This window comes from Scophthalmus maximus, chromosome 12 (assembly GCF_022379125.1).
Source record: "Scophthalmus maximus strain ysfricsl-2021 chromosome 12, ASM2237912v1, whole genome shotgun sequence".
In the NCBI taxonomy this organism is placed as follows: domain Eukaryota; kingdom Metazoa; phylum Chordata; class Actinopteri; order Pleuronectiformes; family Scophthalmidae; genus Scophthalmus; species Scophthalmus maximus.
This window is the reverse complement of record NC_061526.1, coordinates 11,658,468-11,674,376: the sequence shown is the minus strand read 5'-3', so window position 1 is coordinate 11,674,376 and position 15,909 is coordinate 11,658,468. Positions and strand designations below refer to the sequence as shown.

Sequence of the window (15,909 nt, the reverse complement as noted above, 5' to 3'; positions counted from 1 at the left end):
TTATACATTTACGTTTCAGGCTCTTGGCTGACGATCTGATCTTGAGAGAATCGGTGTGAAGAAATAAGCAGCTTACCGTCACCACGAAGTAGATGCTGTATTTAAGACTGAATACTGGCATAATTGTTTTTTGCCCCAGAAGTAGAATTAGTTTGGAATACTTAGCCACTGGGAACAAACTTGTTGACAACGTAGTTGCACACACCACTGTTCTTGTTTTACTCTGCGGTCGAGGGACTGTCAAAGAAAACTGTACATCAACTCTTACGAGCACGTGTTTGTGGACAGAAAAGTCATTTTTGCGGGAAAACAACATGCCACGGGTGGAATACACTGTAAACTCTTGTACGGTTAGGTTAAGCGGCAGACCAAGTTACTGATATACGGAGGCCCCTAATCTAGAGATTAACACTAATGTTACCTCTCACACATCGTCGAGGTTAATAGGTTGTGTGTTTTACCGTGTTCATGTTCAGGCTTACGGCTCTGCTCAAGCTGAAATAACCGCTGCTCATCGGCGGCCTTGCCAGCGCCGTAACAGGATGTTGATTGGGACAACTGAGCAGCGCACTCGAAGCGCGGTTCCAGACCTTTCACCCTAAAATTATTACCAATGGTCAAGCTCACTGTTTTCCAAAATAGACTTCTCAGGTATACCATTCATTAGATTCTTTTTTAGCTTGGTCCAGTTTTCATCCTCGCAAGTCTGAGATGTTCAATACACTACAGGAGTCACTGCCTCCATTATTTCCACTTAGGGAGTGTCCCTAACAAAAAAGCAATGAATCAGTGGCAGAACTCTGATCAGATGACTTCCAGGAATGGCTGGCGGCGGGACTTCCTGGACGAGCTGCATAATAAATCATAAAATGAAAGATGTGGTTTGATGATCCAGCGCCACAAGGGTCTAAACCTTTCGCACATCTGCTTCACCAGTTTCATCGATTTCAGGAACGTGCATTTAGTAAGCAGGTGTAGGGACTGATGAGATTTTCCCTGCACAAGCAGCATCTCTATCTGACCTTTATGACCTCTGATGTGGCATAGAAGCAGATATAGCTACAGTTCAAACAGTGAGAGAAAGGGACAGGGATAAACCAATTGTTACTAGAAACCAATAGAAATTAGTTGGTCATTGGAAGTTGAAAAAGTTAGTTAAAGATGTGCTGTAACAGCTAGAAGTACTCGATTTAGTTTAAATAGATAGTTAAAAGTAATAAAGATAGTAAGCTGACAAATTAGCTCAAAGAAAATAAGTGCTGAAAAAATTGTTTAAAAAAATAGCTAATAGCTAACAGATGAAGAGAAACAGTTATCTAGTGGAAACATTTAGGTAAAAGTAACTGTTTTTAGTTGTTACGTTGTGGTTAGCTAATGGATAAATGGCTTAAACTGTCAAAAAGTAAGGAATATACATCTTGCTTCGGCACTGATATTTCACATGCAGACTTAACCGAATCCAACCTAACATTGATAATTCAATTGCATGAACAAAAAATCCATACAAACGTCTGCGAGAATCTACTGCCGAGTCCAGTGGGTCCCGATTCAATCAACGCCCCTTTTGGATATGAACAAAGTTGCAATAATGGTAACAGTATTGACTTTCAAATTGGTAACAATGATAACTTATATGGAGTTGACGAATTTAAACTGGTTCAGATTAACACGTTTGGGCATGGCGGGTGGTCCTGACAGAGGGGCAGGCTCAGAGTTGACGTGGTACATCTGGAAAAGAAAATAACGTTGGGAACCACGTCCGTGTCAAAAAATAGATTTGTCTTCTTTGGTGGCTATTATTCGGCTGCTTTATAAATGTTCTGTGTCCAAAAGCTCAGCACGCACAAAGGCCTTCTATATTTAACTGGATTCATCTATTTTTTGTTTGTCCTTTAAACGACAACTGAGAACAACTGTCTTTCAGTTTTTTCCTCAAAGGGCTGAATCTGAGAAGTCCGCGCATAAACACAGTGTTGCTGCCGTAATCCAGACGTGAAGGAAAGAGTCAAATAGGCTTCGAATAAGGTGGAAAAGGGGGTAAACCGAGTGCAGCTTTCATTTGTTCGAAGAAATTTGGCCCTCACAATAATAGAAAAACTAAACTAATACACACACACACACGCGCACACACACACACTTTGCTTTAGGGAAGGTTGATATTAATCACACCTCCAGGATTTTGATTTCTGAAAGCTGTGGTCTGGCGTAATTCGTGCATGTGGGGTGATGTGGTAAACCAGGTGATCACCTGTGTGTGTGTGTGTGTGTGTGTGTTTATTCCTGAGTGGGCCTTAGTATAAAGTATAAAGTGCTCATTCCTGCTCCGTCCTACACAGAGCTGCCATTGTGAAACGACCAACTTGTTTATGCTCTAAACCTTTAAGAAGATTGTTGCGGTTTGGGCCCAATGTGTTTCTGATTTGTGTGTATGTGTGTGTGTGTACGAGGCATGTGAGGCTTGCATTTTGTCCTCAGCTATAGGCTATTTATGCGTACACGTGAGGGTATGGGCACTGTGAGTAAGAAGGAAAAAGGGAAGAAGCAAGGAGTGACAGACAAAGGGAGGAGGAAAAGTTTGAAGAAAAACAAAGTGTGAGAGACACAAAGTGACATGGGGAAGAAAAAGCAAGTAACAAAAGAAAAGAGAGCGAGAGAGAGATGAGATAAAGGATGGGGAAAATAAACAGGGGAGTGAGAGCGTGACACATAGACAGAATGGAGAAAAGAAAAGCAAAGTGAGAGAGAGGAGATGGACAGAGGGAGCGGGGAGGAGAAGAGAAAAGGCAGCTCATGCGCCGGTGGAGGTGAAGTCATGCGAGTGGTGCTGCAGCTTTCTCTTCAGGCTGAGCAACTCCCGCCTGGACACAACAGTGTCCCTAACTGCATCACCTGCCTCCTCACACACACACACACACCTACACAGTTCACACACTGCCATATGCACAGACTATAACACACAAATTTGCGCATTCGCTTGCAAGCATCCACTTTTGTTTTTTTCCAGGACAAACACAAGAGGAGAGCAGAGAAGTAATTTGGAAGTAAACTGGTCTGTACGAAAAAAAGACAAATGATATACACACACACACACACACACACACACAGTAAGAGCAGGTGAGCTGTTGCGTGCACAAACACCACGTGACCTCGCAGGCAAAACACACACGCACTGTACACAACAAGCAGTGAAACACGTTTCGTCGTACAAAATCAGACCCTGTCACACTCTGGTTTTGTGGACACTTTCTCGCGGTGTGTGAATTTTTTGGCGAGTAAGCAAAGAGGTTGATATGGGTCAGAGTCAGGGCGTTGACAATACTTTGGGAAATCCTGCGGTCTCTGTGACTCAACTCCCTGGAGTAGAGTTTTCAGTTGGGGTTATATTTAGGTTTGGGGGCCAAGGTGAGGTCGAGGTTAAGTTTCACACGGGATACCTGGCATTAGGAGTGAGGTCCGCTTCGGGTTAAGCCAAGGAGAAGCACAAATAGACTGGGAAACAGAGTTCAACACGAAACGAGGTGCAGTTTTTTCGAGAACGTTTCAGGACTTCTGATTGTGTGTTTTCCCTAAGTCCTTGCCCATGCTGGGACTTTCAAGGCCAGAGGTGAGAAGTGCAGGAACTGTGTCAAAGTTTTTTTTCTTTTTTAATTGATTATTGATCCATCATGCTCTCTGTAGCATCAGCAATATCTATGTCTACATATCTAAATGTGAGTGTTGTGGAACAGTTTTTGTAGCGGCAAAAGAAGTACAGTACTTGATGATGACTAAAACTTTTGTAGTGGCATTTTCTCAGCTGCATTTCCCCGATGAGGTTGGACAGTCGAACAGGTCAAAGAATGGAGTGCAACACCGGCGGCCCTCGTTTTCACGCATTCAAGCTGATGTGAGGTTTTTATTTGTGTCCAAACATGTGCGTGTATCTTTTGGTATGCGGAAAAAGAAATCTGATACTTGAAACTATTTTGAAAACTGATTAATAGTTTAACTTCTTCAGCATAAGCCCACAACATCTGCCTCTGAAATATTTTCTAGGCTTTTTTTTTACCTCCTGTTGTAGTACACAAAATAATTTTCTGTCTGGGAACGTTGGACTCACCATGGTAAACTGTGATTGACATTTTTAACCATTTACTGACGTTTTACAGACTAAACAACTAGTTGATTATTCAGGAAAATAATTGGCACAATCTTTCATCATGAAAATAGTTGTTAGTTGTCCTTGGTTTAAAATTCTGTAAAGTCTCTAAATTGTGGATCTTATTGCACATAAGATTTCTTGCAATGTGGATTTAACTCTAGAACTGTGAGAAAAAAATAGGGTGGGAATTAATGGGCGACTCGCACAACGTCCTGACCTGTGTAGTTGCTGGTGATGCCCCGAGTCTGCGTCTCGGTCAGGGCCTCCGTCGTCGGCCCCGTCCGCCTTTCCGCCTGCGCTTCCGTCAGGGTCATGGCTTCGGTCTGCAGGTCCGGCTGCAGCTGGAGAGTGGTGATGGTCCAGTCCTCGGGCAGCGACGTGGCACCGCCGGCACTCTGCGGGTCCACGGTGCTCGGCGCGGTCCCCTCGGCCAGGGCCGGCGCGCAGAGCAGGGGCCACAGCAGCATCCAGAGGTGGGTGCTGGTGCCTCGACCGGTGGGGCCCACTTTCGGAGACATTGGGTTCAGATGTGGAAGGAGAAGGCTTTCTGTGAGACGACAAAGGGGAATTCACAGCCTCATGGGTCAAAAGGAGGCGGAAAGATCCTTCAGGGGGGAAAGTTGGCTTCTTGTCGTCCCTTCCGTTATCTTCACTTCCCCCTGCTTTTGCTCTCCTCTTCTCTCCTCCTCCTCCGGACCTGTCCTCCTCTTCTGTCCTCCCTTTCCCTCACTCCCTTGGCGGATGATGGAGGAAACCCCCCCTGGCGCTGCTGCTCATGACGCTGGCGCGCTGCTGCTGCTGCACGGAGGTAGGAGAGGAGAGAAAGGGACAGAGTGAGGGAGCGTGTACATACGCACGTGTGTGCATGTATGGTGGATCCAGCTGTAATCTGCCTCCTCTCTCTGCTCACTTGCTGTTAGTTTCCCCCTCCAGCCTCCTCCTCCTCCTCCTCCTCCTCCTCCTCTCCGTCCCACAGCTCGCTCGCTCACTCGTGCTCTCGCCGCTCACTCGCTCCGCCGCTCTCTCCCCTCTCTGATCTCCAGCTGGGCCGACTGAGCTCTTGCATAACAACAACTCATTCGCTGAGCTGTGCTGAGCTGTAACTCATGCAGCCCTTAAGTCCTGATCTGATATTCCCGGTCGCCGCCCCCTTTCCCCGCGCCGCCTGCCCCTCTCACCCGGTTTTCTCCCTCAACCAGTGTTAGCTGAAGGCCTCGCTCACGTCCATCAATATTTACCGTGGAGGTCAGAACCACACCACCAGGCTGCGACGAGGTTTGAGAGATTGTGACCGGCTTTACTGCTCACAGCAGAACGCTACAGTGACAGGAGAGAACCAGCGGTGACGGAATGGCGCCCCTGTTTCAAACAATCCAGCTGTCACTTTGCGGCCTGTGTGGCCATTGTCAGACTTTGCACACGCACCCTACCTCCCGGGATGTCTTCGAGGCAGACGGCATGGGCAGTTCGGACAGCAGGCTGAGGACAAAAGCAGAATTTATGGTTAGTGTTAACAGCGTGCCCCTAGTGGTTCCGGGTACAGCCGGATGCAGGGTACTTTTCTTCGGAGCTCCCGAGGAAGTTGTCAACGACATCACACCAAGTAGTGTGCACCGAAGCTCCTACTTCGTTTCGTGGCTCCTACCGTTAACTAGCGGCAGCATCAGCGTCATAAATCAGTGCCTGCAGTCTGGCTACTGTCCAAAGAAGAAAGGAGACAAACTTCATGTCGCTTTTTGAATCCTCTCAAGCGGGCCTGGCCTGTGGCAAAGGCGACATAGGCGGGCGCCACAAGAGAGTTTTTGGGGGGTTTTTTTTGGTTGGGGGCAAGTGCGTTCTCTTGTGGCGGCAATAGAACATTGTTAAGTGCGAACAACATTATCAACGAAAACAGACTTTAACTGCTCCTATTCTGTCTATTAGTTTTCTGTCTCCCTTTGTGTGATTGCGTGTGTGTTAAAACTGTGACTCTTTGACCGCTCGTCGCCAGATTGTTTGTTTCGACAGTGGTAAGTGATTCTGGAGCAATTTTGTTTAAAAAAATCGGTGAATATATTTCCCCATCCTCGCCCGCTAAATCTGGGTTTTTCGGCTCAGCCCAGGCTCTGCAAATCGGAAACAAAAAGAAATGGTGCGGACCGCAGCACACAACACTGCGAGTGCAGTTTGTAAACGTCAATCGTTGACACCTTAAGAGCTGCAACCCCGCGGTTTTGGCCTAGTGGTTAGTGCGCCAAGATGGCTGGTTTATTTACCTCCTATTGGGCAGTTGGTTTAAAAACAAAACGGAGACAGAAATGGCAACATGTGACAATATATCTCACTTGTTTTCACATTATGTGTGAAAAATAAATGCACGTTATCCCCTGCTTCATTCTGTTTAGAGTACCTATCCTCGCATATTTTTGTGGCCTTCTGGAGCTACCCCAAACCGCAGATTGTGCTGTGGTCAGTCACGTCCGGGAGATGGGCCAAGCGTCCAGCTACAGGGCTTAGCGGATTTTCAATATTTTTCTCCACCCTTGTAATCTCGCAGTGCAAACTGAACTCACAAGATAGGCATTTGCTCCGCGGGGCTGACGTAACTGGATGAGAACAACGTACACACCACAATTGCAGCTACGCCTCAATTTTTTCTCATTTCTACGAGCGCTTATCCAGCGCAATACTCTCAGGTCACTTGAATGCTTTTCTTTTAAAAAGATCTGACGCCTCTGCAGTAACTAACATCAAACTGAAAATTTAAGTGCAATGGTGGAGTAGCTGACCATATGCCGGTCGTGTTTTTGGTGACAGAGTTGCACAAAGCTTTTTTTAGGCCATCAAACTGCATCTCTGGGTGTGCGCACAATCCCATTTTGTGTTGTGTGTGTGTTTGTGTGTGTGATTATTTGTGTGTGTGTTTGCGTGTATCCTCACATGGGACGGTATACGTCACAGGACTATCAACGCGAGCGGCCCTGAACCGGGCCGCTCTCGTTGATAGCTCTGTCTCTTCAGGGTAGTCCATGCAAAGTCGTGAATTATTGATGCATCTGGGACCGAAAATAGGAGAGCGAGAAAAACGGGGAGCGAAAAAGTAAAAGGGGTTGAAGTCGGAGACAGACTGAATGGTAAGAGAGGGGAGCAGAGCGAGCAATTACAGGGGGGCAGCGGGAAAACGATCGGAGACAGGTGGAAAGACAGCAAGAAATTGGAAGAGGAAGACGGATGAAGTGAATTCCAACACTTTTAGTCTGAGAAAAGGGCCATTCATCAAATGTTCGGCCTCTTAATGGGGACGCAGTGGGCTCCTGCCGCCGCGAGGTACATTATTTACAGCCACAGCTTTGCCAAAGTGGACACATGCAGGAAAGGCTTCAAAGGACGGATCCAAGGTTTATTTTTAAGCCATCAAATTCTAGCTGCACCCGGCAAGGTTTTTTTTGGTAAACATACACCCAGCCTATCAGTGTAAATCGGGAAATGGGGCCGGGACAGAGAGTTTCAGGTGTCAGGGTTTGACTGGTGCAGGGAAATGACCAGGAAGTGTGAAATTTCGAAGCAGCATACAACAAAGTGATGAGTTAGCACTCCCATCTTAACGATACAGTGTGTATTTAGGAGGACCTTTTTCACAGAAATTTTATATATTGTCCATAACTGTGTTCATATATGTATAATCGCCTGCAACAAAGAACCGATGATTTTTTCGTCAACTTTGAATGAGTTAAATATAGTGGTGGATCCACCATGTTTGCCAAGTCGTGTTGAATACGGTTGCACAAAACGGTCCAGAATACGCGCATTCGTGTTGAATTAGCGGTGCGCCACCCTAAAGTGTCCCCTGTCGGTTGGTTGCGGTTTGCAACCCTACCACCAGATGCCGCCAGAAAAGTACAACAAATTGCACACTGTAGTATAAAGTTCACTATCTACTAGACCAATGTTTCCTCTTGATATCAAGTTATGTGGTATCTGGGTTTAAATTTTTTTTTTACTAACATTCAAACTGTAAACATTTACTTCAAAAGCTGGAGTGAAGAACATGTTGTGATCCTCCAGCATCTACACCCGTTGAAAACGTTTTGAACTTTCACAGAAACTTTATGAAAGACATTTTTGGGTTTAAGCTGTTTTTTTTTTACGTCGTTTGCGGTGTAAATTTTTGTGTTTGGACTTGTATTTGTTGTCTTGTTTCATGTTGCCGTCCCCGTGTCTCTGTTTTTCCTATGCTGCCTTTTGTTATCCCTCATGTTTGCATCTGTAGTTTTGGTATTTCCGTGTGTCACCTGTGTCTGATCATCCCTGCCTCCCTGGTGTATTAAGTGTCTGTGCTCCCTGTCCTCTGTGTCAGTTTCTGCCCCGCACTGTTCGTGATCAGTTCAGCTGTTTTGCTCCTGTCTTATTCACAGAGAGATAAAAGAGCAGTTAATATTGGACTTATATTCAGGGCAGAAATTTGAAAAAGTTGTTAAAATTGGATAAAGCCTTTAAACTGGCTTGTCATATAACGCATTAGTGCCATGTTTACCGTTTGTTTTTGCTGTCAGCAAATGGCAGAAAGATAGATAAATAAATTAAGTATGTAATTAAGTAAATAAGTAACGGATTTTCCATTTCCATCACCAGGGACAGATACCATGAGAACGCTATTCTCCTCCTTGTTTTGGTTCCACAATGGGTGACGCAGTTCCTTTGTGCCTTTTAACCGAGTTATATTTTTCCACGAAAAAAAACGTATCCCCCTGCCCAAGAGAATAACATGGTGAAAACAAGACACCGTTACACTGTGCAATCAGTTTTAACTTCACAATGACAAGTTGTCTAAATCTGCTTAACCACTTCCAGACTAACCTTTTTTTGGGGGCTGGAATAGTGACTAGCTGGACAAAAGCCTTCTACAAAAAAACAACAAAAAAACACCTACTCTGCTTTAAGTGATATTTCATGTTTTGGTGTTGTTGGGTGCTGTTACTGTTGTTGTGATGGTGATGCGACATGGTGTTACGATGTCACATGTGATGCTATACAGTAGGGAGCTTACTTCTCGTGTGTATATATACAGACTATGTTGAGTCAGTTGGGGTATATACGTCTTTTTTAACTGCAATTGCGATTACCCCTTTTTCACATCTGCAATGATTCAATTTGCCTCCCGTCAGACAGCAGTTACCGTATCAGTGGGTAGTGTACACAGTAGAATCAATTATATATGGTGTCTTAAACATACTGCATTTCAACATCAATAATTCATGATCACATTAATTATAAAACGTACTATAGGTATAACTTGTGCTGATCACACTATCAGCCTCTATTCTGCATTTTACTGCACATCGTGAGTATAGCCCGACCGATATGGATTTGTCACTGCAAGCAACTTATTTCACATTACACATTGTCGTTTGACTCATTGTTGAGATATTAATAAGCGCAGCTTCAAGGAAGCAGTCGTAAAATTAGGCCAAAGCAAACAAAATGGGTTCTGACATTTGTACGGCTGCACTCGCACAGCTCCTTTCGCCAGGCAGCTAAATGTTTGGTACAACATGCTTGACTTGACTGAAATGTGTTTGCTTATCAGCCAGACAGAGGAAACACGGGCTCTCTTTTTGTTCCGATGAATAATAATGCTACATGTGTATGTGCAGTGTATAGTGTATGAAGAATATTAAACATCAGAAGTCTGTCTGTCACTGTACACACACACACACACACACACACTGACATAGGCTCTGTCACTATCAGCCTAATCCCTACTGCAACATGTTAGAGCACATTAAATACTGTTATGTAATACAAACACACAGCACACACACACACACACACACACACACACACACACACACAGACACATACAAATTATATATTGTGTTTGTATATCATGCACCCGTGAGTATTTGCACGTGTCATAACTGTCCTTGTACATATTCACCATTTGTACGAGATTGTATATTTATACATGTGCGTCTGCAGAACAGCAGCATATAAAGCCGATGACCAGAGCTAAGTAGAGAAGGACTGGGTCAAATAAGACCGAGGGACTTTGCTCTGACGAGAGGTTAGCGGAGGTCAAGACAGCCCTGCTCACCGGGGTTCGAATAATCTGTGGCACGAGCTCAGATGACTGAGATCTGGAGAAATTCCTGAGAGAAATCGGGGATAACGAGGGTTGGGCTGAGTCAAAGGCAGCTCTAAGTTTTTGAAATGAGGATTCACCGCAGCCAGCGCCTAGCAAGCTCCTTTTCTGTTCATTCCTCCGACACTTTGATTTTATACTAAATTAGGCAAGTAAAAAATGCAGTTAAATCAGTTTCACTTGGTGAATCCATGAAAATACAAACTAACATCTAATCGAGAAATGCTGTTCCTTTTGCTCAAAAAAGTGCCTTACGTGAATGTAGTATGGTAAGTGTGTCTTTACAAATAAACCATAACCACTGGTGGTAATCCCAGATTGAGACTGTCATCACAGTTAAAAGAAATTGTTCATTGGTCTCCCAAATCATCACAAACACCCAAGCATTTGATTAATATTTTCATGAAGGTAGGAGTTTACTTGTCTTATTTTAATAAGCTCATACATGTATACATTTTTTTTATCTAGAACTAAATGCTACTGGTTTGTGTGCTGTGAGCTTAGTTTTCTGGTTTTGACATTTTGTTTTTTTTCCTTTTAACTTTCCTGTTTTAGTTCACCCTCGCCATCCTCATCAACTTTCCAGAATTTCCCAGCTTGGGATGAATAAAGTATTTATCTATCTATCTATTTATCTATCTAACCTGTTCCTACCAGCAGCATGAGGAAGCTGCTTTAAGCCAAAACGGCTACATTAGCTTAGAGTGGAGCTTAAATGTTTTCCTCAGGAGTTGGTGGAGACCAAACTCAGAGCTAAAAGGGAGAGTTCACATTAAATTTACAGGTGGCCAAAGCAGGAGTGAAAGGCGACCAGTTCAAATCCCTGGACCAGCTGCGGACTAATTCTCCATCAGTGTCCCTGGGTGTCCTTGAAGTGCCCTTGAGCACTTCAAGTAATTTGTTGGAGACCCTTGTTGCGTGGGATTGCTTTAAAACTAAAAAGACGAACCGCCTACTCCGTCTGGTTGATTGGAGATGCTGAGAATTGGAGTGTAGCCTTAAAACGCCCCCCCCCCCTCCTTTATTGAGGTAAGTATGAAAGATTGGATAGGATGAAACTATTGATCTCTGTGTGGGAGAACTGGGCCATCACAGTAGCTCATGAGATGAAACATGAAGGAAAACAAGAATATGAAAACAGACAAAACCAACTTGAACCAATTGTAATCAGTAGTCAAAGGTTTTGACGCACACCCAGATCGCCGCTCGACATCGCAAGACGGACACACGCTGAGCCAGTTTGTGTGTCTGTACACTTAAGTTAAAGAGCCGAGCTTTCGGTGACCCCCCGCAGCTTTTGATGTTAATTTGGGCGGTAGATTAGAAACGGGCTGGCAGACAGATAAACGTGGAAGGTGCGGTGACGCTCAGCGAGACCGGGACCCCTGCAGCTCGTCTGAGCTTCTGTTTGATCTACGCCCGCAGGATCTGGCTGCAGTGACAGTCGATCACCGCTAAGACAGTGATCGGCTTGTATTGTCCCAGGGAAGGTCGACGAGAGGACAGATGACTTCTGAGTTTACGGTATAAATATGCAAGGGTTTTGTGTCACAGCCTGCGTCATCTTCCACTGTAAATATGAATCTATTTATATATTAAAAAAGAAGGGACTCACAATAAGATAACTGAAATTGAAGCTGGAAATATATTTTTGTCCACCACTTTAAACAACAAAAATGACTACATTTGAAATAAAACTTATATTAAACATTAAAAAAAATCGGTGGACCTGGGTGACATCAGACTGAGATGGATTTAAATATGATTCCCAATCTGAAACGTTTGTGAGTGTGTGTTTGAGCTTCTCATGCATTTTGGATGTGATTCCTAATCTGTGGGTTAGAGTTCGCTGCAATCTGGCACTACGTTTCTATTTACATTTCAGATCTTTCACTAAACTCTAATCCAGAGGGGGGGATGGCCTCCTCTCCTCCATCAGCAACACCAAAGACGACTAATACAGTACCTTAAAATTAAATATTTTAATATTTTAATAATAAAACCTACATGACATGGTGTAGGAAAAGCACCCTAAACAAAATAAATAAAAGGATTTTTTTTCTAAAGTCGCTTTTTCATATCTATCTAAAATGAAACACTTACCAACATGATAATATTATGGATTTTATGATCATATCCTGCTTTTGTTGTATGAAAATTCATACAGTTTTAACTGAAATAGCTGTACTACATTAGAAACTGCAGTAACCAAGGGTGGGAAACAGAGCCACCTTGTGGTTATCAGATGTTACTGCACTCAGAAACCCTGGTTCAGAAACTTGATTTGATATGATATGATATTATGAAAAGTTACATTACACTAAAATCCACATTTATGTTAACGCCTTGTCATCCATTGCTGTGACAATGTTAGCGGAAGCAGCTCAGAGTAATAGATTTTGACTTTGACTCTTTTCTGGAATTCTACATTACTCACTGACTGTATAAAGTTTACATGGTAAAAAAAAAATCTGCACAAGACCTGTCGTCAAGCAAACTGTACGCATGACTTGAACTAATGAGCCCAAGACAACAAGCCGCTGCTTGTGAACAGTGTTCAGCACCACAGTCAGCTGGACAGCTCCTCCTCAGTCTCTCTGATGAGCTCCGCGTGAAATAAAACAATATCCAACATGAGAAGATGTGAACCCAGCAGAATTACCTTGTGGTAACATGTGTATTGATATCATATTTATAATACACGAGGATTACAGGATGAGATTATACAGTTACTGGTATTGTGTAATTTTTTTTTTATCCTTGTGTGACTAACCCCATGTCTGTCTAAAAGCCTTAATCTCTGACGTGTGTCTTAGCGGAAGACTGTTTTAGAAATGTAAAGCTTGTTAAAAAGATATATATTTTGAAAAAGGCTAAAAAGGTGAATGTAAAAAAAATCACAACATCAGGAAAAACATCAGGAAAACAAAGCACAGTGCTTAGTATTCCTAAAATACTACCTACAGATCTGCACGCAGGCAGGCACACACACACACACATACACACAACACAAGCAATCCAAGTAAGATGCAGCTGCACCACTAACCCACTAAAATAAAAAAAAACACAGGGAGGAGCCACACAAATGATGGAATCACTATAACTTTGCCTGACGAGACACTCTCCAGGCCGCCTGCAGTCTACAGACGACAACTGGGACTAACTTCCCCCACTGACATGGAGAGTGAGTGTGTGTGACTACAGATAAAGAGTATAACAAGTTCTCTCTATCTCACTCACACACACACACACACACACACACACACACACAGAACTACTTGTGAAAATTGTGAAGCAATTACAATTACACATTTAAAACTAAAAGAGGTTTAGAGAGAATTAGCCGGCAGAGAATGGGTTCCACAAGGTCTAGTGAAGAATAGACGCACGCACACACACACAGGCACACACACAAATTTAACTTTTGCATAACCCTCTAAGTAATATCTATACAGTCCATCTGTTTATGTGTGTGAGAGAGGTCATATATGTATACAGAACACTTCAGCATTAAATATTAAATTTCCTTTGTTCAAAGGTCTGCATAATTCTAATAAATGTCTTCCCTTTTGCCCATTTTCACAAATTACAGAAGATTGAGTGGATAATCCCTATGAATGTCTCCTTGCTTTCACCAGGCAGCCAGGGGGCTTTTTTTTTGTGTTTGCTGGACGAGAAGCTGAGAACTAATCCTCGTTGCACAATTGAGGAAAAGCCGTCTGGTTGTTTGGTGAGTTTAAAGTGCTGCTTACAGTGTTATGTGTGTGTGTGTGTGTGTGTGTGTGTGTGTGAACATGTGTCATGTCCAGGCCCACCCACGCAATCTGAAATGCAGTTCTTTCTTGTAATGTTCCTTAAATCCGCACCTATGGTGTTTAGTAGTGTCTGCATGAGGTCAGTTCCCCGGCACTATGCATTGCCATTTTATGCATTTGTGCAGATTCATGGTTCAGTGTTATAGACAAATAATCAAAAATCTGTCAGAATCCAAACACGTTTCATACAAGAAGACAGACAAGAATAGTTAACCAACTGGGCCCTGAACTCTCAAGGGCCCCCGAAAGCCAAACTTGTTGGTTGATACTGCGTATGGAACACTACAGCACTAATACACACTATAAAAGGAATTGATAGGGGTCTTAAAGCAGCACCTACATTATTATGTGATTTTTTTGTTGAAGGGGAGTCAAAACATTATGTTTTTGTGCTTAAAGACATTTTACCAGTAGGTAAAAGTTTTTGCTGACCTTTAGTGGTTTAACTGATCATCAATTTGTTGCTGGGGGGAAGTCCAGGGCGGGTCAATGTACAACTGACAACGCAAACAGGGCCATGCAGACTCAATAAGGCCATCCCAAAAAATGTCAAAACAAAAGGCTCACATTAATCCTAATCCTTGAATCAAGTTCCTTAAACATGACCTTGTTTTATCCAGAGTTACCCCCACATGAGGAATAGCTTGCAAACTGTAGCTGGGCGATTTGATGCTCTATTTTTTTAGGGAGAAGCAACAACAACAACAACAACAGCAACAACAACAACAACAACAACAACAACAACAACAACTTTCATTCATAAATAAAGCAGACCCAAGCATTTGCTTTGCTTCCATAAACTCAACACCAGTCTTGAAATACAACAAAGGGTCTTTGTTCTGACTGGCCTCAGTTATTAATGGGAAAAAGCAACCTAGCATACAGTACAGTCCTAAAACTGAAATTTATAAAAATCGAATTTATTCTTAAACAACTTAAAAGAAATAAACATGTTCCCTGTTCGTGTATAATATTTTCCCAAGGCCCATGGCTGAACTCGATCGCAGATCCCTGCTCTTAGGGCTGGACCACCTGAAGTGTTTTCCTCTTTTAAAAAACAGATTTGAATTTAACCATATAGATGAAACTGAGTCCGGTTGCTGTCTGGAGAAGGCACCTACTCGCGCTGACTCACTAAATCCTCTAGGGGGCAGTGTTGGACCTCAGCATCAACTCGTGTTAAGAGCCTTAAGAGATTCCTTCGGTTATATGACTTATTTTATCTCAGAATAAACGAATTAATTATCATGCAAGTCGAGAATTTATCATAACATTAAAATGGCTTGAACGCATGAAAAACAACATCTGTTTTATCCCGCAGATTAAAAAGTGTTTTCTTCTTCATAATTTATACCCTGAATAATTAAATGTTCTCTTTCTTTTCTAGACTTTCCTCATTTTCTTGAAACACGTTATCAATTTGCATTGTATTTCCTCCTTATATACAATATTCGCTTATTAGAGAGCCCCGTGCTCGCCCGCGCCCGCACACACCCACGCCCTGCGCAGCAAAAGTTTTACGCGGCCATGATTGGACGAGACGCAGCCAGTGAGAGCGGCGTAGAGCACCGATTAATTAGCATTTCAACCCGGGCCCATAAATGCACTGGCGGACTCACCTTGTGCTTCTGAGGCGCATCACACGCACAGAGGATGAGTGGGGGGTCCGGGCCCTGAAAAAATACAATAGGTTCAGGAAACTTAACCCACCTCTCTCTCACACTCACACGCACACACACTCACACGCGCACACGCGTCCGGTCAGCGTTTGCAGTCTGCGCGTAAAAGCGCACAGCCAAGACAAAACTTCGACACGGCTTCTCCTTCCTCCT

The 15,909-nt window shown here is 43.4% G+C and overlaps 1 protein-coding gene across 4 annotated transcripts in view; it reads right to left on the bottom strand.

The window, feature by feature from the left end:
• zgc:162331 (uncharacterized protein LOC793007 homolog) overlaps positions 1 to 15,909 on the bottom strand; it is a 28,537-nt gene that overhangs the window by 11,966 nt on the left and 662 nt on the right. Inside the window, exons 2-5 of one of the 4 annotated variants that reach the window (XM_035646338.2) lie at positions 15,697 to 15,750; positions 5,572 to 5,620; positions 5,380 to 5,458; positions 4,359 to 4,939 (exon numbers count right to left, since the gene is read on the bottom strand). In XM_035646338.2, the coding sequence (XP_035502231.2) occupies positions 4,359 to 4,659 (301 nt within the window). In that variant the 5' untranslated portion in view covers positions 4,660 to 4,939; positions 5,380 to 5,458; positions 5,572 to 5,620; positions 15,697 to 15,750. Of the gene's footprint in view, positions 1 to 4,358; positions 4,940 to 5,379; positions 5,621 to 15,696; positions 15,751 to 15,909 lie in introns of all 4 variants that reach the window. The other 3 variants (XM_035646299.2, XM_035646317.2, XM_035646308.2) reach the window with 3 other exon arrangements.